At 41.3% G+C, this 21731-nt stretch overlaps 1 protein-coding gene across 1 annotated transcript; it reads right to left on the bottom strand.

Moving 5' to 3' along the window:
- Positions 1-487: 487 nt before the first annotated feature.
- Positions 488-20336, bottom strand: CACFD1 (calcium channel flower domain containing 1). The gene is made up of 5 exons (XM_043984670.1): positions 20132-20336; positions 9425-9497; positions 6960-7085; positions 5781-5888; positions 488-4694 (listed from the first exon to the last, which is right to left on the bottom strand). The coding sequence occupies exons 1-5, from the start codon at positions 20250-20252 to the stop codon at positions 4604-4606; spliced, it is 519 nt and encodes a 172-aa protein (XP_043840605.1). The 5' UTR covers positions 20253-20336; the 3' UTR covers positions 488-4603.
- Between the last annotated feature and the right edge of the window lie 1395 nt (positions 20337-21731).

Below are 21731 nucleotides of genomic sequence, written 5' to 3'. Positions count from 1 at the left end.
TTTTCAGGCTCACACATTCAGAGAGGCTAAGCTTTAAGGAAAAAAAAAAAATAAAAGTCATACTGACAAATGCCACATTTTATTGCTCAAAATGCAAATTACACTGGAAACCCAAACAAGGAAAAATCTAGGTTAATAGAGAAAGTTGGGGAAGAGGAAATAAATATTCAAGTCTAAAACCCCCTATGGCTCAGGATAGATGAATCTTCCTCAGACTCCCTTTGCTCCTTATTCTGGATATCATGTGGTACAATGGGAAGAACACTGGCCTGTGAGTCAGGAAACCCTTGGACTAGTCTTGGCTCCTGTCCTAAGCTCTATGTGCTCTCTCTCCTCTCTAGGTCTCAAACCCCTCATCTATAAAAAGAGTTCTACTAGACAACTTGTGAGATTCCTTCCAATTCTACCATTCAGATTCAAAGCACCAATGTACCCAAATCCCCATGGGTCTGAAAAACAGCCTTCCTTTCTTGGTTTAAGTCACATATTGTCAGCAGCCCCTGAGGTTGCTGTCTACTTTCTTTTTTTTTTTTTTTTGCAGGGCAATGAGGGTTAAGTGACTTGCCCAGGGTCACACAGCTAGTAAGTGTCAAGTGTCTGAGGCCAGATTTGAACTCAGGTTCTCCTGAATCCAGGGCTAGTAACTAGCTTTATCCACTGTGCCACCTAGCTGCCCCCTTAAAGTGTCTCTGTCTACTGTTTGAAGGCTGCTTCTCAGGGAAACCCGAACAGAGCACAGGAATAAGGTGTTGCTAACACTCAACCTAAACCTCCCCTGAATTCCCTGAGTAACTGCCTGAGCTACAGTAGTAAATATACAGGTAAGTGTACAACACAAACTGTCAAAGGGGCCAGGAAGGCAAACATAGACCCGACAGGGGAATCATTCAGATGCACTACCAGATTCCTCTGTAAACTGCAACCCTTCTGTAGTGGGGTCCCTGCTTCTTAGTTTTTACTTGATTTTTTTTTAAAACAACTGTTGTTTTTTTAAAAGAAGACAAATCTCCACTTCACTCTATAAGGAGGTAGAATGGTCTTTTATTCACTGCATACACAAAAAGATGGGATAATCTTGCAAGCATAGGAGAATATGTGCTGCCTTCTCCCACAATGTTTTTGATTCAATGCTTCTCAGATCCTGTTTGGGACACTTATGGCTGAGAGGCACTGTAGTGATCCATGAACTAAAAAATGATGTTTCCAAAGAGGCCTGGGCTACCTCCTTTCTCCAGAGAGCCGAATTCCATCTTATCCTTAAATACCTTGCTGAGACTAAGCTTGGGCCGGCTCTGTAGACAGTGATGGCTCCATGCTAACAGGCTCACCTCTTTCCACAAAGTCAACCATACCATGACTGTGATAATAGGAAGACCTGCTATTTTCTAGAAAAGGTTTAATGTCTTACTTTTGTAGTTTTCCATTTCTAGAAACTGTGCAAGATACCCATAGCTCCTCATGAGGAGAATTTAACATTCAACCATCACTCAGTCCTTCCTGGTAACATGGCTCCTGTAGGATTATGGCTAGTGTTATATCTAAGACATTATTATGATTCTATCTTGCTCAAGATACACCAGCTCTATAGTGTTTTTACTTGTACAATAGTTGGGCCTCTGATAGCCAATATAAAATATTACACAGGGATCAATCAATCCCTTTGCACCGAGAAAGAGATAGGGCCTGGCCCACTACAAGGGCCTACACTAGTTCTTCTGAGATTGTTAACAGTGATAGGTCCTTGCATCCTCTGGGGACTAATAAATGCTGATTGCTGCCATTGGTGGCCTGGATGTCAGTTAAGGCCACTGATGAGTTATAGGAAAGAGCCAACTAGGCCACGGGACACAAAGAGGCAGTGAAGTCAGATCACTGTCTTAAAAAAATACAAAACAGTAACCTCAGCAATAAATCCCTAAAGGTTCCATCTAGTCAAAAACTCACAGGTCAGGTTGAATTCAAGTGAACAATGACCCTGCCAGTAGGACAGTCTGGGGTACAAATTCTCTTAGACACACACACAATGGCTCATTTGGGAGTCCAGCTCCCAAACAGTTTGTATTTTCATAAGCTAAGTCCAAATCCCTTGAGGGATGGAAGATAGCAGAAAAACTCCTTTCTCCACCCCAACTTACAGATCTACCTGGAATCAGTAATTAAAATTGCAGCAAGAAGAAAGAAGATGAGAAACACCTTCCCACAAGGTGAAAATCCTCTGAAATATTAGCAGAGGACTCAATAAAGAACCCATATCCCCATTCCCCCAAGCCAATCTGGAACAACTAAGTGCAAAGGTCTAGTTCATGCCTTGGCCGGGCAGGCCTCTAGCACTCCCCATTTAGAAGCAAGCCCAAAGTCCTTCAGGGCCTATAACCAAAGGAACTCCAGGGGGGTCTGTCTTGTTCCAGCGTAGGATAGGATTAAGTTAAACTTTTCCACCAGCTGAGATCAGACCATTGCACTGAATGATTACTGTGGGTGATGTGTAGTTTGAAGTCCCAGGCACTGGAGGAGATACGTCTGAGAAGGAAGGGTGGCAAATGAGATTAGGGAGTAGTCTAGGAAGCAAATAGCTTGTAGTAGAAGAATAAATGTTTCTAATGTGTGCTTCTTCTCCATGCCCAGATCCCAATCTGGGACAGACATTAATGCCACAATGCAGAGAGGCCTTGATCAGGCCAGCATCTCTGCCTTTAATTTGGGGCAGTACACCAACCACTGAGCTATCTCACCCTGGCTTCACTACCAAACATCCACATCTCTTCTGCAGCTCCCATGAGATGATTCACTGGATTTGAGGGCGTGGAGGAAAAAAAAAGGTAGACAGGAGGAAATACTCTCTCATTACGGGGAAGAACAGTACATGTAGACATTTGAGAAAGGAAGGTAGAAGTTGGGACTTTGGGTTTCAGAGTCAGCTGGTGTGATTTCTGCCCACATCACCATGGGCCTGGAAGAGATATCCATCTTGCTGAGGGATGATGAATCCAAAACTACAATCCAAAAGTTCATGGAGAAAGGTTCTATATCGGTCACACAGGTGGGGCTTGGGTCACTGAGGAAGACCTGCATCAGAGCCCCTGCCCAGCGTTCACCTATAGGAAGGCTCAGGAGTGGTTCTCTGAAGATCTTAGCACCAAGCACCTCATACTGATAGCAAGCCTTGGCCATCCCTGGCCCTGGGAGGCCCATGGGGGATCACCAAGTGACAGGTAGGAAGGCATATGGAGCAATTTGCATTACATCTCATGGAGATTCAGAGAAAAGTGCAGGGAACATCACTCTTCCCCCATCACTCCTGCAATGGTTTCAACTTTCTTTCCTTCTTGTGGGAACCAATGAAGAACATTCCTGGCCTGTAGCATGGTGAGGTCTATGGGGAACACAATGACCTAACCAGTCATCCCAGCTCTGAGCTCCTGCTGGCCCCAGCACTACCAGGGCAGGGTCAAAGGAACTACTGGGAGGAAGGACATCTCACATGTTAATAAACTCAAGTATATCTTTTCACTCCAAAGCCTTTTGCATCCCAAGTATAATATAAAGAAGGGGTGATCAGAGAAACTGGAGGGACCTTTACAAATAGCTTAGAAGGACCCAGAGCTTTCCAAGTTCCATAACTTGATGCACAGAGTGGGGGAGATGGAGGGACAAAAGGCACAGAGGGAGAAATAGAAGGCTAAACTAGGCCCAAGATCAAGACGATGCCTTATGCCCACACCTCCCGGATCTGACTCCTTGTGAAGGCAGATCAAATATCAGACCCTGGCCTCTTGAAATGTAGTCCCTGCCATCACTGAACCATACTTTGTCCCTGATTCAGAAATGGCCTTGAATGTCAGTTTGATGGCAACAGATGTTATGGGGATGTTCTCCCCTGTCCTGGATAGTAAGGCCAGAATCTAAGGTATCTCCTACCTCTGAAGAACAGGGAAAAAAGCTTGTTTCAGGCTGGCAGTGAACATGGGGAAGCAGTGTTTACTCCTGCATCCCTGTTGAATAATCAGATCATTTTCAAAATATATTAAGTATGAAAGTCAATCTGGCAGCCGGTTACAAACTAGTCTATAGGGGCAGCAAATGTGAAAGAGATTGCTTGCTTTGTCCCATTTCCAACTGAAGTTCTCATGGCCCCAAGAAGCTGGGCAGCCAAATGTCCTCCACAGGACTCTTGTCTTCCAGACCTGACTTGTGGTTCGTGATTTCTGCTCCAATTTTCTGTAGTGCCTGCCTGCCTGCCTGCCACAGATCTTGTAATTTCATCCCTAGCTGACTTGGAGTCAATAGGCAGATCCAAAAGATGCAAGTCTGGTGGAGGATGCAAGTGTGTCTTCAAGGGCTAGGGTGAGAAAGATGGAGAGACAGGGACACCTGAGTTAGTGTTTCCCAAGCACTCACTATATGCTAGGCACTGTGCAAGAGTTCCTCCTTAAATGCTTTTCTCAAAGTTGCCGTGAATAGTCCTCGTCTACTCCACTCCACACTTTGACCAAGTGTCTGTCCTCCCACAGAAAGGGAAGGTGTGAGGGCCAGGAAACTGGAACTAGAGAAGAAAGGTTCATCTTAAGGCCACAGAGGAAGGCCCCGATCCTGGGCCAGATGCTCACAGCTCCCCTTCAAGGGTCCCTGTCAGTTTCTCCTCATCTGCCTGCTGCTTCTGCTGCTGGATTCTTGCATAGGAAATTGCATCACCCCTGCAGAGAAAAAAGGAGTCAAGATACCATCAGAGTAAGAAGCAAGAAACAAACCATAGCTTTCCTCCCATAAGATGAGGCTAAAGTTAGGGCAGATTAAGCTCTAGGAAAACTCTATAACCATAAATTATAGATTCCAAGGAACTTGGCCCCTCATGTCAATTTTGTTGTGGGAGATATAGGGAGATGCTGCTAAGCATAGGGGGTTTTATTTGGGGAGGTTTAAACCAGAAACAGATTGACTAACCCTGTCCCCAGTTTGTCATATGCACAGTCCTCTTGTGAGATGGGCTCTTCTGATATCAACTGTTTTGTCTCGCTGCTGACTCAAATTACTGTCCTCAGTCCTGTGTATAGTGCAAGAGCAGCTGCTGGCACCAGTTTTTGCCAAAGACTAACCACACCTTACTCTGATTTCTCATTTAAAAGGAATCAGAGCAGGAAGGGACTTTAGAGATGGTCTAGTCTAACTCCCTCATTTTAAAGATGTGGAAACTGAGGCGGAAAAAAGGGAAGCAATCTGCTACGGTCACAGAGCTACTTAGTGGCAGAATCAGGTCTCCTGATTCCCTATTCTCACCTGGACTCCAGCTAAACTCCAAGAGTTGGTAAGAAATGACCTGGCAGGGAGTCAGAAAGCCAGAGAGATCAGCCCCCATAGCGTCACTGATGCTTTATCTCCTACTCATCCCCACCTCTTTGGTTCCACAATGCTGTCATATTCTTCAACTCCATGATTCTTTACATTTGACTCCCAACTGACCTGGTGACTGACCCTTCTCAGTATTCTCTAGACTTTTAGAGAGACGCCATGGCACTTTCCAGTCAGAGGATGGCACGTGGGGAATCTCAGGCATGTTTATCCTGCCTTTCTCTGTAATGTGCTCCCTTAGGACCTTACAGGGGTTATCAATTCATCAGAAAAGCTGAGCTGCTGATCTTGCTCAGCCACTGCATTCCATTCCTACATGGTCTCAACTGCAAACTGGGAAGAACCTCCAGATCTTGCTGAGTCACAGGAGTCAGGATAGTCAAGAGTAATAAATGGGCTGGCAACATCGAAATAAGCTGAAGAAGAACACATACTTTTTGCCAAGTGCAGAAAGTCCATAAAGCACGCCTGTGGAGAAGGCAATAGCATTTCCCAGGAGGGTGGTCAAAGTCAGGCTGATGACAATGGGGAAAACTGCCATCCTATGGAGAAAGAGACAAGAAAACCAGAGATTACAGGGGCTCCTTAGAGGCCGGGCCCTCTACACTATTTGTTTGTGAAGTTGCCCCCTTTCATTTCCAGACCAACTCCACCTCACTCTGATGATCTTCTTAGAGATCATCTGGTATAAACTTCTCCTTTTACAGATGGGGAAACCTAAGGCCCAAGGAGAGAATATGACTTCTCTAAAGTTATACAACAAATCAGTGGCAAAGCCAGGCCTAGAACCCGGGTCTTAACTCCCAAGTCAGCCCTCTTTTTACAACAGAAGATCTATTCCAGCCTGCATCTTATACCTGAGCTATAGGGAGAACTCCAGGGTTTCATACTTTTCTGTATTGCCCATAGCACTTAGCACAGAGCTAAGCACCCCAAATTCCCACCTTTAATATGCAATGGAGGGGGGCAGCTAGGTGGCGCAGTGGATAGAGCACCGACCCCGGATTCAGGAGGACCAGAGTTCAAATCCAGCCTCAGACACTTAACACTTACTAGCTGTGTGACCCTGGGCAAGTCACTTTAACCCCAATTGCCTCACCAAAACCCCAAAAAACCAAAACCAAACAAACAAAAAAATACACAATGGAGCTAGTGTCTCAGTATTGAGGCACTCATTTGATTCTGTGTGTCCCCATATCATGGATATGTCTTATATTTCTACCATGACTATAAGCTTAAGTGTAGAGACGATGTCTCACATCTCTCTTACTCTCCATCCCTATACAGGCTAAACTAGGGCTGACTTAAGAGCTCAGCAAATACTTAGTGAAGTAACTTCAGCAGAGCATACAAAAGCAAGTGCTAAGCTCTCCACAGAATTATGGTAAATACTGTTATGAAGCCACCCCTCAATCTTCTCCTCTCCACTTGATCAATCTCAGTTCCTATTCTCCTAGCAGGTAATGTTTAAGTGGAAAAACAATGAATATTAAAGGGGAAAATCATTTAGGATAATTTGCATGTAGCAATCCTAGCCATTGTGTTCCAGGTAGGGAAGCTACCAAATAATTAATATGATGAAGTTTCTCTGGCTGCTAGTCAGGCCTCCTTACCCACAGTAGAAGACAGCTTTCTGCCAAGGCCTCAGCCGGTCAGCCTTGTCAGCAACAGTGTTTGCAAATTCAATGAACTGGCAGCAGAAAGGTGCCTCACACAAAAATAAGATGAAGGCATTTAACCTGCAGGAGGCAGAAGAGAAATGGTAAAAGTCAAGGTGCAGGCCAATTGTACAAGGCAAACCAAACTCCACTCAATGACTGTTCCAAGCATGCTTACCTGTCATTTGTATTGTTAATGAAAAGGACTCTGAGAAGGATGTGGAAGGATCTCCCAAGTCTCTCAGTCACTGATCTTAATCCTACCCATCCTACGAAGGATAGTTCAGGCTGTACTTCTTCCGGGAAGCTGTCCTTGGCCATAAGGCCACAAAACTCATCCATCTTGGAATGCTACTGCATATAGCACTGCAGCAATCCAACACATTCTCTAATTGTTTTCTGGATGTTCATTTTATTTTCCCAATTCTCATGTAAATTCCTTGAGGTGAGATTCTGGGTCTTATACTTCTCCTATTCTCTTGGTGGCTATCACAGAAGCAAGTGTTTTACATAAATTATCTGATTAAGAATGTGCTTACTGGGGGCAGCTAGATGGCGCAGTGGATAGAGCACCGGCCCTGGAGTCAGGAGGACCTGAGTTCAAATCCGGTCTCAGACACTTAACACTTACTAGCTGTGTGACTCTGGGCAAGTCACTTAACCCCAGTTGCCTCACTAAAAAAAAAAAAAAAAAAAAAAAAAAAAAAAAAAGAATGTGCTTACTGGCCAAATGGTAGCTGGGGGAAAAAAACAATCTCTGCTCAGGAGAAAAATAATTTTAAAATAAGTTGGACTCAATACCCTTGGAACTGGAGGGACCTCAAATGATTATATTATCCAGCCCTCTCTTAGCTGGGCGGGGCATTCCACTATTAATTCACCACATGATCCTGGACAAGGCACTGCCTTTCTGGGCTTCAGCTGTCCTCCTCTTTAAAACAAGGGTTTGAATTACAGTTTCCAAAATTGCCTACAGCTCTGATATTCCTGCCACTCTATGAATATATAAGCCAGTAGTAATGAATAGATAGCTATCTTTAAAATTCTCTGGACATAAACTACTACTCCCCAGTCCTCTTTAGTTTCTAACTCTTTGGGCTTATAACCTATGAAAGGCAAATGCTTTATGTCTAACTGATCCTAAAATATTCTATATCTAGTTAGCAACTCCCCATTTTCTCTTGTTTGGTCCTCAGTGGAACTACTCAGCATATTCCTTGCAACTAACTTTTCAGACATGAGGAATACTGACCTTTTCTTCTCTGCCAACTCTTGAAAAATAACCTGTTTTCTATCTCTTTGGGAGCTCCTCTCTGGACCTTCTCCAAGGTTGGTATTTAGCTTTCCCCAGTGCCTCTGCCTCCCCCTGCCAGCCAGATGCTATCACTGACCTACTTCTCCCACCCATGACCTCAGAACAGCTATGTGAAGGTACTAATTTCCACTCCAGCAGGAAGTATGTAAGCAGTGGGAGACAGAAATGTGGGAGGTGGGAAAAAGTCCAATTCCTCAATATTCCCCTCAAAAATAGGCACGAAAATGCCAAAAAGAAAAGTAACTACCAGAAACTCTCAAAAAATTATTTTTAAGAAGGAAAAAACCCTCAAAAATAAAGAAGCATTCCAACACAATATAAAAACTATGAATTAATAGAAACAGGCAAAAACAGCACAAGGAAATATCTAAAAATCATCTAATTGAGGTAAACCTTGCCTCACTATCAGGCTGGCCCCAGGGTCAGAATCCCTAATCTTCCTATCCCAAATGTATTAATGTCACTGGTACCTGCATATGCCTTTACTGCAGCCTGATTCTCACAGCCCTGGCCTCCACCTCATATTTCACTGATGTCTAGGATCCCACAAAGATATTTAGTTTTTCCAAATTCTTTTTACAATGTGGAAATCCATGCATAATGCTCAAATAAGAGTCTGAGTATGAGACTCCCTATCTGAGTCTAGGAAGGAAAGGAGAAGGGAGGGAAGAAAGGAAGACAGAGGAGGGGAGAGGGGTGAAGGATGGAAGGGGAGGTGGGGAAGGAGAGAAGGAAGGCGGGAAGGCAGGAATTATGTATTCATTAAGCATCTAGTAGATAGCAGACACTATGCTAAGCACTTTACAAATATCTCAGTTAATCCTGACAAGAACTTTGGGAGGTAAGTACTATTATTCTCCCCATTTTACAACTGAAGAAACTGAGGCAAAGAGGGGTTAAGCGAGTTGCCCAGGATCACAGAGCTAGTGTCTAAGGCCATATTTGAATCCAGGTCTTCCTGACTCCAGGCCCAGTGTTTCTATCCACCAGCTGTTTCAAAAAGATGGGTAGAATATATGAAGGTTAAAAAAAGAGTCCTGACCTAGAACCCACACCCACCCAACAGACCACCAAATAGAGAGACCAGATCCTTGCTGTTACTTACATCATCCATACACCAGCTGCAATGTTGAGTGGGTAAATGGTGATACAATTGAAGAGGCCAGCAATTGCACAAGCTTGAAAACAAGAGATATTGACTAGAATTAGCAGCAAAAAAGGAATGATGCCAAGCAGGAATCCTGACTAGAAATGTGCATCATTAAATAATATACAATCCCTTAGGTTTGTCTAACAATTTAAACCTTACAAAGTACTTTTACACACACTTACTTATTTAAGAACCAAGCTCAGAGAAGCAAAATCACACAGGACATCAGAGGACTAGGTCAAGTTGAGTTCTATTTACCCAACTCCATTATGACACAACTACAGTCCAAGCAATCTGACTCTAGGATAGGCAAGAATGTAGTCTCCTCTAGTATTCTCCCTGGGATGTAGACCAGGGCTCTGAAAGCACTGAGTTCTAAATAACAAGCATTTATTGGGTCTATTATGTGTTGGCCCTTGGCTACTCTGTCCTGGGGATTTTTACTCTCATTCTATTGAGGGATACAGGTAGATATCTGTCTAGAGGCAAATACAAGGGACAAAAATGAAAGCATCCCTTGTCCCTAAGAAGCTTTCATGCTATTGGGAGTAACAGGTAGATATCTGTCTAGAGGCAAATACAAGGGACAAAAATGAAAGCATCCCTTGTCCCTAAGAAGCTTTCATGCTATTGGGAGTAACAATATATATATATGCTCCTCTCTGGATATATATATATATATCTCCAGATAAGTAGATACAAAGTAAGGTAAGGTGGGGGGCAGGGAGGAGGAAGGAAGATTAGCAGCCGGGGAATCAGGAAAGACTCCACACAGATGATCCTTGGGCTTAGCCTGGAAAGAAACCAGAGATCTAAGAGCTGGAGGAGAGGAGGGAAGACATTCCAGGTCTGGGGGACAAAGACATGGAGCCAGGTGATAAGAGTGCTCTATGAGAGGAACAGCAAAAAGACCAGTCTGGTTGGACTACAGAGAGTGTAAATGGAAGTAATGAATCAAAGGGCTGAAAAGGCAGTTTGTAGCCAGGTTGGATATCACTATAACCCCCCTAGAGAGGGGCCTGTAGAGAACCACTGGAATTTATTGAGCAGGGAAGTGATATGACTAGAACCTGTACTTTGGGAAGGGTGTGGTTAAGGAGGATGAGCAAAACTGGAGTCAGACTTGCTTGAGCATAGTGGGGGACTGCATATTCCAGGCACAAAGAAGCTCACTACAAAGAGAGGAAGGTAGATGCTAAGCACAAATATGACAACTAAGCAAGGAAAGAAGCCTGAGGCCTCACAGCAGGGCAGGGCAGTTATCAAACAGTTCATTAAACTTGCACCAGCTTCCCTGCACTTGATATGGCTAACAAGGACTGGATTTCTCCAGTAAAATTTTATCTGGGTTACAAAAGATAGGGAAAGGAAATGAACAAGCCAAACCCCAAAGCCAACCATCTACTCTCCATCAAGATGATGCCAGGGAAAGCAGTTCTTAGGGTAAAATTTATATCCCTAACTACTTACATCAATAAAGTAGTGAAAAAGGAAATCAATGACTTGGGCATGCAACTAACAAGAAATTAGAAAATGAACAAATTAAAAATCCCCAACTAAACACCAAATTGGAAATCCTGAAAATCAAAGGAGAGATTAGTAAAACTGAAAGAAAACCACTGAATTAATGAATAAAACTAGAAGCTGGTTATATAAAAAAAAAAACAATAAAATAGATAAACCATTGGTGAATTTGATCAAAAAAAGAAAAGAAAGCCAAATTACTAGTTTCAAAAATAAAAAGGGTGAACTCACCACCAATGAAGAGGAAATTAAGACAATTATCAGGATTTTTTGCCCAATTATATGCCAATAAATTTGACAATCTAAATGAAATAGATGAATATCTACAAAAATATAAATTACCCAGATTAGCAGAGGAAGAAATAAAATATTTAAATAATCTAATTTTAGAAAAAGAAATCGAATAAGCTATCAATGAACTTCCTAAGAAAATATCCCCAGGACCAGATGGATTCACAAGTGAATTCTGCCAAACATTTAAAAAACAACTAGTCCTAATATTATATAAATTATTTGAAAAAAATAAGTGAAGGAATCCTACCAAATTCCTTTTACGAGATAAATATGGTGCAGGAAAACCCAAACCAGGAAGAGCCAAAACAGAGAAAGAAAATTATAGACCAATCTCACTAATGAATATTGATGCGAAATTTTAAAATAAAATACTAGCAAAAAATTACAGAAATATATTACAAGGATCATACACTATGACCAGGTGGGATTTATACCAAGGAATGCAGGACTGGTTAGGAAACTATCAGCATAATTGACCGTATCAATAACAAAAGCAACAGAAATCATACATTATCTCAATAGATGCAGAAAAGGTCTTTGATAAAATACAGAACCCATTTCCTATTAAAAACACTAGAGAGCACAGGAATAAAAGGAGCTTACCTTAAAATGATAAATATTATTTATCTAAAACCATCAGCAAACATTATCTGTAACGGGGATAACCTAAAAGCCATCCCAATACAATCAGGGGTGAAGCAAGGATGCCCATTATCACCTCTATTATTTAATATTGCATTAGAAATGGTAGCTATAGCAATAAGAGAGGAAAAAGAAATTTAAAGGAATTAGAATAGGTAATGAGGAAACAAAACTATCACTGTGCAAATGATATGATGTTATACTTAGAAAATCCTAGAGAATCCAACTAAAAGCTACTTGAAATTATTAACTTTAGCAAAGTTGCAGGATACAAAATAAACCCCACATAAATCATTAGCATTTCTATATATTACCAATAAAGACCAGCAACAGACAGAAAGAGAAATTCCATTTAAAATAACTGTGACCATAGAGCACCGGCCCTGGAGTCAGAAGGACCTGGCTTCAAATCCGGCCTCAGACACTTGACACTTACTGGCTGTGTGACCCTGGGCAAGTCACTTAACCCCAATTGCCTCACCAAAAAAAAAAGAAAGAAAGAAAAGAAAAGAAAAAAGGAAGAAAAGAAAAGAACTGTGACCAAGACAAACGCAGCAACTATATGACCAGAACTATAAAACACTTTTCATAGAAATAAAATCAGATCTGAACAACTGGAAAAATATTAACTGTTCATAAGTAGGCAGAGCCAATATGATAAAAATGACAATCCTACCTAAGTTATTTATTTAGTGCTATACCAATCAAATTATCAAAAATTTTTCATAGAACTAGAAAAAATGATAACAAAATTCATCTGGACAAACAAAAATTCAAGGATATCATGGGAATCAATGAAAAAAATACGAAAGAAGGTAGTGCAGCAGTACCAAATCTCAAACTGTATTGTAAAGCAGTAATTATCAAAGCATTCTGGTACTGGCTAAGAAATAGAGAGGTAAATCAGTGGAATAGAATAGATAGAAATTATACTATAGTAGATGACTATAGTAATCTAGTATATGATAAACTCAAAGATCCAAGCTTTTGGAACAAAAACTCATTATTTGACAAAAACTGCTGGGAAAATTGGAAAACAGTATGGCAGAAACTAGGCATAGACCAACAACATCACATACCATATCCTAAAATAAGGTCAAAATGGGTACATGATTTACACATAAAGGATGATACCATAAGTAAATTAAGGGATTATGGAATCATTTTTCTGTCCAATTTATGGGCAGAGGAAGAATTTAGGACCAAAGGAGATATATAGAATAAAATAAAATGTAAAATAGATAATTTTGATTATAAAGTTAAAAAGCTTTTACAGAAATAAAACTAATATAACCAAGAATGCAAGGGAATTAGAAAACTGGGAAAGAATTTTTGAAACAAATATCTGATAAAGGCATTATTTCTCAAATATATAAAGAACTGAGTCAAATTCATAAAAATACAAGTCATTCCTCAATTGATAAATGGTTAAAGGATATGAACAAGCAGTTTTCAGACATAGAAATCAAAGCTATCTATAAGCATATGAAAAAATGCTGAATGCAAATTAAAACAACTCTCAGGTATCACCTCACACCTATCAGAGTGGCAAATATAACAAAAACAGAAAATATTGGATGTTGGAGGAGATGTGGAAAAGCTGGGACGCTAGTCCACTGTTGGTGGAGTTGTAAAAAGATCCAACCATTCTGGAGAGCAATTTGGAACTATGCCCAAAGGGCTATAGAACTGTGCATACCCTTTGATCCAGCAATACCACTACTAGGTTTATATCCCGAAGACATCTACCAAAAGAGAAAAAGACCTATTTGTGCAAAAATATTTCTAGCATCTTTTTGTGGTGGCTAAGAATTGGAAATTAAAGGAATGCCCATTAGTTGAAGAATGGCTAAACAAACTGTGGTATATGATGATGATGGAATATTATTGTGCTATAAGAAATGACAAGCAGGATGACTTGAGAAAGACCTGGAAAGACTTGTATGAACTGTTGTGTAGTGAAGTGAGCAAAACCAAGAGAACACTGTGCACAGAAACAGCAATATTTTTTGATAAAGAACTGTGAATGACTTGACTATTCTCAACAATACAATGATCCAAGACAATCCCAAAGGACTATTGATGAAACATACTATCCACTTCCAAAGAAAGAACTGATATTGATGAAACAGACCAGAGCATGTACTATTTTTTCACTTTCATTTTTTTCCTTTAATCAAGTTTTCTTGTACAAAATGACAAATAAAGTATTGTTTTACATAATCATACACGTATAATCTATTTCAGACTGTTTGCCACCTCAAGGAGGGGGGAGGAGAGGGAAAGAGGGATAAAAACTGGAACCCAAAACTATTAAGTAAAAATATTATTAAAAAAAAAAGATGATGATGCCAGGGGCTATTCTTCCTTATGGTTGACTAGGCTTGCTGCCTAAATTCTGGATTAATTCAATTCAAAGCACATTTATTATATAAACACCTCTTATGCACAAGGAGTTGTGTTTGATATAGAGACACAAAGATTTTATTTTATTTTACTTTATTTATTTATTGGGTGAGGCAATTGGGGTTAAGTGACTTGCCCAGGGCCACACAGCTAGTGTCAAGTGTCTGAAGCTGAATTTGAACTCAGGTTCTCCTGACTCCAGGGCCAGTGTTCTCTTCACTGTGCCACCTAGCTGCCCCTGAGACACAAAGATTTTTTTTTAAATCGCAGAATTCCCACCCTCAAGAAGCTGACATTCTGTCTAGAGGCTTAAACATGAGGTAATTTGAAGAAGGAAAACAAACAACTTGAGAGGGGAGTAGGTCATCGAATCATAAAACTTTAGAGCTAGAAAGGCCCTCAGAGACCACTGAATTCAAACTCCTCATTTTACAGATGGGAAGGCCAAAGTGCAGTGTGAGGCAGTGACTCCAGGTAACACAGAGTGATGTGCTAGCCAGGACGATGACCAAACCAAAGAACAACTTTGAGCGACCAAGTCGTTCTGACTATTATAAATATACAACAAAGTTATCATGTAACTTTTTTTTGTCCCTCCCTCCATCCTCACACGTGAATATTGCAAATAACTGATGCTTATTCCATATTGATCATAACAACAATACTAGGTAGCATTTATGTACCACTTACCATATGCCGCTGTGTTAACTAAGCACTTTACAATTATTATTTCATTTCATCTTCACAGCAACCCTACAAGGCAGGTGATATCACACCCCCATTTTATAGATAAGGAAATTGAGCTGAAAAGAGGTTAAATGACTCTCCCAGGGTCACACAAGTATTACATGTCTGAGGTCAAATTTAAACTCCAGTCTTCCTGACTCCAGTCTCTGTGTACTTTGCCACCCAGCTATAAATCTTTTAAATGGTCAGGCTCTAGTTCAGAACACCCTAATTCAGGCCTTCATCACCCCTGTCCTACCCCATAGCAACAATCTCCTAATTGGTCTCCCTGTTTCCAATATATTCAATCTCTAATCCATCCTCCACTGATTACCAAAAGCACATTCCCCTTCTCATCATTCACTAGTTCAAGAGTCTTTAGTGGGTTGCCTTGCTGCCTGGAAAATAAAACACAAACTTCTCAACTTAGCATTTAAAGACCTTCAGTTTGGCTACAGCGTATCTTTCCAGGCTAATTTCACATGACTCCCTTTTTTCATGTACTCTACATTTCATCCAAACTGACCTACATTCTGTTCCTTTAACTCAGCATATCAAGTTGTCCTGCATGATTGAAATGTACCAGCCTCCCCCTTTTTTTAAGCTTTAATGATTTGTTTTGTTATTCTGAATTTCAGAAACACTGAGAACAGAATCAATTCTTTTACAATCAATAGGCATTTATTAAGTGCTTATTATATGTTGAATACTGTGCTGAGGATTCAAAGAAAGGTGTAAACAAAAAATCTGAGTTCCCCCAAGGAATTAAAATTCCAACAGTGGAGACAATATGCAAAATATTACATATATAAGATATAGACACTGTAAATTGATAGTAATTTCAGAGGGAAGACACTAGTAGTGAGGAGGACCAGCAAGGCCTCCTGCAGAAATGAGAGCTCTCTTGAAGGAAGTCAGGGAAATAAGGAAACTATATATACACACACACACACACACACACGTGTTCATGTGTGTATATATATGTGTATACACACAAACATGTAATCATAAATCTCTTATACATCACTTTTTAAAAATATATAATAAATAGGGCATCTTGGTGGCATAGTGGATAAAGCACTGGCCCTGGATTCAGAAGAACATAAGTTCAAATCTGGCCTCAGACACTTGACACTTACTAGCTGTGTGACCCTGGGCAAGTCACTTAATCCTCATTGCCCCACCAAAAAAGAAAGAAAAAAAATATATATATAAAATAAGTATAAGAGAGTTTCAAAGCTGTCCTGCTTGCCTGTGACTTTCTCTTAACTTCTTTCTGTTCTCTTTTGTACACTTTTTTAAAAAATGCTTCAATACTCCTATTTTCTTTTTTTTTTTTGGCGGGGGGCACAGGGGCAGGTATCATTATTACTAGTCTTCTCTACCAAGTTTTTTTTCCAGAAGAGAAATTTAATCTGATTTACATACTACTAGGTACATTAATAACCAAAATGTGGCCACTGACCAATTTTTTTTAAACCTTCCCATATAATAAATAAGCACTGTCAAACAATTGCACACTGGCAATCATCAAAAATATCTGTCTCCTTGGGTACCTAGAGGATCCATGAGAAAGGGAGCTGCATACTTGAGCCTGGATTCTCTGAGTCATGGCTAGTCAATGCATTGATCAGAGCTTAATGCATTCCCTCTTTACTCCCTCTCTTAGGGTCTTTAGCTTCCTTCAAGACTCAACTTAGGTTGAGACAGTTTTAAGAAAAGGAATTCAAACTACCTAAGGTCATATGCTCCAAATCACTAATAATGAGAGAAATGTAAATGAAGTCAAAGCAGATGTTCCACCTCACATTCATCATTTTGGCAAAGTTGACAAAAGAAAAGGACAAATGTTGGATGGGCTGCAGGAAAACAGGAACACTGATGCATATTTGGTGGAACTATAAATTGGTCCAATCACTCTGGAAAGCAAGCTATGCCAACTTAACTGTGCTTATCCTATGACACATTAATACCCAAAAGAAATCAAAAAAAGAGGAAAAGGTCCTATATGTACAAAAATACTTATAGCAGCTTTTTTTTTTGTAATGGCAAAGAACTGGACACTAATGGGGTGCCCATCCAGTGGGGAATAGTTGAACGAATCATGGTATATGAATATATCGGAATACTATTGTGCAGTAAGAAAAATAAGAGTTTCATAGAAACCTGGCAAGATTTGTATGAATTGATGCAGAATGAAATGAATAGAACCAGAACAATTTCTACTATAACATCATCACTACAGAAATAAGCAATTTTGAATTCTGACCAACATAATAATCAATCACGATTCTAAAGAAACGATGATAAATGCTACCCAACTCCTGACAGAGTTGATAGACTAAAATGCAGAATGAGATACACATTTTAAACATTGCCAACATGGGAATTTGTATTATATGACTATGCTTGTTTTTCATTTTGGGTGCCTAGCACAAAGCACAAAATAAATGTTTGTCAAATTGAATTGAATGTATGATGTAATCTCCTTGCCTTCTTAAAATGCTGATAGTTAAACTTTTATTTAATGAGAGTTACCAACAGAATATCCATTATTGGACTACAAGTCCATCAGGAGCAACTGAGGTATATAGGACTCTGCCACTACCCTGATCTAACCTAGGTGGCTAGGCTTTTCTTGTCTGCTTTATGACAACTTATTTCAGGATCCCAGAGATCTCAGTCACTTTCCCAAATTGCCCCACCCCCACCCCATCCTTTCCTCCTTCTCTACCTCTCTAATACACTCATAATGCTTAGTATCAGTGGGAAAAAGGAAGGCATGGCTAAGTAGATTATATACACACACCTGTAACTATGTACAGTGTGGACCAAAAGTCACAAAGGGGTTTCAATATTTAATAACTCCTTTATTTTTTGTTTTTAATTTATGATACCATAGTATCATATGCAGCATATATAGGAAATGAATTTACATTATGTGTGAAAAATCAAATTGCATAAATGGTGGAAAATAAAGAAAAAATTTTCCAAAAGTTATTAAAACATAATGACTTTTGGCCTACCCTGTGTATATTGTGTGTGTGCATGTGTATGTGTACACAGAAAAAGAGCGAGATAGCTTTCGAATGTACTGATTGCTATATTAAAAATTCATTTTCCTTCCTTTCTATACTTTCTCTCATATACCCCACTATTTATTGGTCTCTGTAGGGAAGTTAGAATACCCCTTGCTCCTGATTTTTACTTCCAGACTTTCCCTTTAAATACCATCATTCAATAACTTCCCTTCTTTTGGGGTTCACATCATTTAAATAACTAGTATTTAAAATTACACTATCAACAAATTCAACCACTAGTGATCTTTATCAACTTTCAGGCCATTCTCCTTTCCTCAAAGATTTCAGTGCCTGCTTCATAGTCTGCCTTTTTGACCCCAATCCTCCCTTCAAAATAGGAGACTTCAGTATACAGATTGATACCTAATTTCCCAGTTCCTCAATCTACTTTTATTTTCTTCGGGGCAATGAAGGTTAAATGACTTGCCCAGGGTCACACAGCTAATAAGTGTCAAGTGTCTGAGGCAGACTTTGAACTCAGGTACTCCTGAAACCAGGGCTGGCACTTTAGCCACTGTGCCACCTAGCTGCCCCCTCCTCAATCTACTTCTGACCTGCACTGGTAAAAGGGAATATTCTCATGTGGGAATTCCTTATACTAATGAAATCACAGGTCCACTCCCTATCCTTATCCTTGACCAAGCACATACAACTAAACGTAAAGGAGGAAAAACTAGAAGTGGGTTGGGTAGCAGGAACAGGTCAATCAGAGATCAAACATTTGTCAGCTGGGAGTAGAGACAATTCTTTCCTCAGTTCTAGCTGCCCACCACTAGTCTCATCTGCCCTATCTGACAATGAGTTTCACCTCTCTCCCACCCCCACCATGAATATGTTTATTATTTTTGTAAATATATAATAATAATAAAAGCTAACACTAGTTTTATGTGCCAAGCACTGAACTAAGCGCTCTACAACTTAATCCTCATCATAACCTTGAGAAGTAGGCAGTTGCTATTATTATCCCCATTTTACAAATGAGGAAACTGAGGCAGAGGTGAAGTGACTCGTTCAGTCAGGGTCACACTGCACGTGGGACAATAGATACAGTAGGAAAATGTTACCGGATAGGATCTAGATGAAAGAGAAAGGTTTAGCATGGGGTAGGGGCAGTGGGCGGCTCCTAACATTTCCCCAACTTTGCCCTGGTAGAGTTGCTAGGCTACTGTTTACCAGTGGGGAGGGTTCTGGGTCCTACAGTATGGTTGGGAAGGAAATGGCTGGTATCACAAAATGCAGTTACAACAAATATTTATTATTATTTCTAAGGTCCTTTACAAGTCGAAATCTATGTTCCCACAGAGAGCTTTGAACACAGTATGTTTTTAACAACTAGAATTACCATCTAGGAAATCTTTCCTCTCCCCACCCACCCCACCCCACCCCATTCTGCTCTATGCCGAGATAGATTTGCGCGCGCGCGCGCGCGCGCGCGCGCGCGTGTGTGTGTGTGTGTGTGTGTGTGTGTGTGTGTGTGTGTGTGTGTGTGTGTGTGTTGCAATGGGCTGGGGGTCGCTGAAGGGGAAGGGGAGCTGGTGATAAAGGACGAAGCCAAGGACTCTACTCGACAAAGGGACGTTTCCAACAAAGTGCTGCGGTGAATAAGGATAGGATAACGCTGTTGGGGGGATCGGCAGGAGGGTGACGTTGGGAAGGAAGAGATGGATGGGCAGCTTCGTTCTCAGCCCTCCCCACTAAACAAAATGTTTTTCCATATAACACATATGCTGAATCAGGAGCCCGGCTTGTCATGGGGTGCAGGCAGGGTCGCAGTGTGGTAGGAAGGAAAAAGTTCGGGGGCTGAAGGTTGGATATGGCATTTCATCCAAGAGACTCGAGTAGAGGGGAGTGAGAGGTGACCTACACAAAGCGTGTAAAAGATTGGGGGGTAAGGGAAGGGGGAAATGGAGAGGCACGCATGCGCACGAGCCTAGCCCGAGGGGCGGGGGAGACAGGAACGAGCCAACGGGTGGGGGCGGGGAATACTCACAGATGCCCCCCATGACCCCGGCCAACCGGCACAGCCAACGGTACCACCACATCATGCCGTCGTCCTGCGGGGGCGGAGAGGAGGGATCGGACGATGGGGTCTCCCCACCCAGGGAGCTCATGGTGCAGTCCTGGCGGGAGGAGCGTTCCCCCGCTGCCCCCTATTCCCCTTCCTCGCCCGATCCGTCACAATAGGGCACCCCCACCCTCCGCCACCCACTGGCAGCTCCACGTCGGCCGAAGGCGCGCTGCATTGTGGGGGATGTAGCCCAGGGGCTGAGGCCGCCCATCCTATTAGCATATTGGGGTGTGGCTTGTGGTGCACAGGTGCGAGCTGCTGCGGGGTCCGCCCACCTAATTAACATGGAGAGTTTATAGAGGGTGGGGCCGGTACTACCTAGGTAGGGGGAAGGAAAGGATGCTGCTTTTCTTTACACTCACAGTTTAGCCTCTGAGGCTTCTAGAGATGTGACCGACACATAGGCATTACAGAACTTTAACAGATGTAGAAACTGACATTAAGGTAAAGATGACTCTGCAGGTTAGTGATGGAAAGAGCAAGGACATGTGGTTGAAACTCAGACTCTGACCTTGGGCATAATCTTTTCTTACCTTTTCTGCACAAAATGCCCTCCCCTAGGATAACCTGAAATCTCATCACCACGGAAGAATGACTCAGGTGTTGATAATCAGTACTTCACCCCGCCCCTCCCCAATCACCTCTCACCTCTGATTGGAGGGCTGAGCATTAAACTCCTGCCAAAGACTTCTTTTATAGAAGGTTCACAACATTCCAAGTGAATTCCATTTTCCACCAGCAGCTCTGCTTGGTGTTTGTTATTATTGAGTAGGTTCCTACTCTTCATGACCCTTTGCACCATAACACACCAGGTCCACTATAGCCTGATGTCTGTCCAAGCTCATGTTCCATGCTTCTATGACTAACTATGCATCTCATCCTCTGCCTTCCTCTCCTCCTTTTACCTTCAATCTTCCCCAACATCAGGGCCTTTTCCATGAGTCCTATCTTCTCATTATGTGGTCAAAATATTTAAGCTTTAGCTTCAGAATTTGTCTCGTCAATGAATAGTATGAATTAATTTCTACAAGTATTAACTGATTTGATCTCCTCGCTCTTCAATAGACTCTCAAAAGTCTTTACCATCACCACAATTCAAAAGCCTTGAATTTTGCAGTGCTCAGCTTTCTTTATAGTCCAACTCTCACAACCATACATTACTACTGGAAAAAGCTTTGAATATACAGACCTTAGTTGGCAAGTTTAATGTCCCTCCTTTTTAGTATCCTCTCCAGATCTGTCATAGCTTTCCTTCCAAGGAGCAAGTGTCTTTTAATTTCATGGCTGCAGTAGCTGTCTGTAGTGATTGTTGAGCCCAAAGAATATGAAATCTAACATCACTTCTGTTTCTTCTTTCTCTATTTGCCAGAAAATAATGGGACCAGATGCCATGACCCCAGTTTTTGTTTTTTAAAGCTAAGCTTTGTGGGGGCAGCCAGGTGGCACAGTGGATAGAGCACAGGCCCTGGATTCAGGAGGACCTGAGTTCAAATCCAACCTCAGACACTTAACACTTACTAAC

Source organism: Dromiciops gliroides, chromosome 2 (genome assembly GCF_019393635.1).
Source record: "Dromiciops gliroides isolate mDroGli1 chromosome 2, mDroGli1.pri, whole genome shotgun sequence".
In the NCBI taxonomy this organism is placed as follows: Eukaryota; Metazoa; Chordata; class Mammalia; order Microbiotheria; family Microbiotheriidae; genus Dromiciops; species Dromiciops gliroides.
This window is presented reverse-complemented; position numbering and strand designations above follow the sequence as displayed.

Excerpts from the sequence above, each read along its gene's own strand:
- CACFD1 (XM_043984670.1), bottom strand. The coding sequence starts at position 20,252 with ATGAGCTCCCTGGGTGGGGAGACCCCATCGTCCGATCCCTCCTCTCCG. Across the intron at positions 9,498-20,131 it reads CGGGGTCATGGGGGGCATCT|CTTGTGCAATTGCTGGCCTC; the intron begins GTGAGTATTCCC and ends CTTGTTTTCAAG. Across the intron at positions 4,695-5,780 it reads CTTTCTGCACTTGGCAAAAA|GGGTGATGCAATTTCCTATG; the intron begins GTATGTGTTCTT and ends TTTTCTCTGCAG.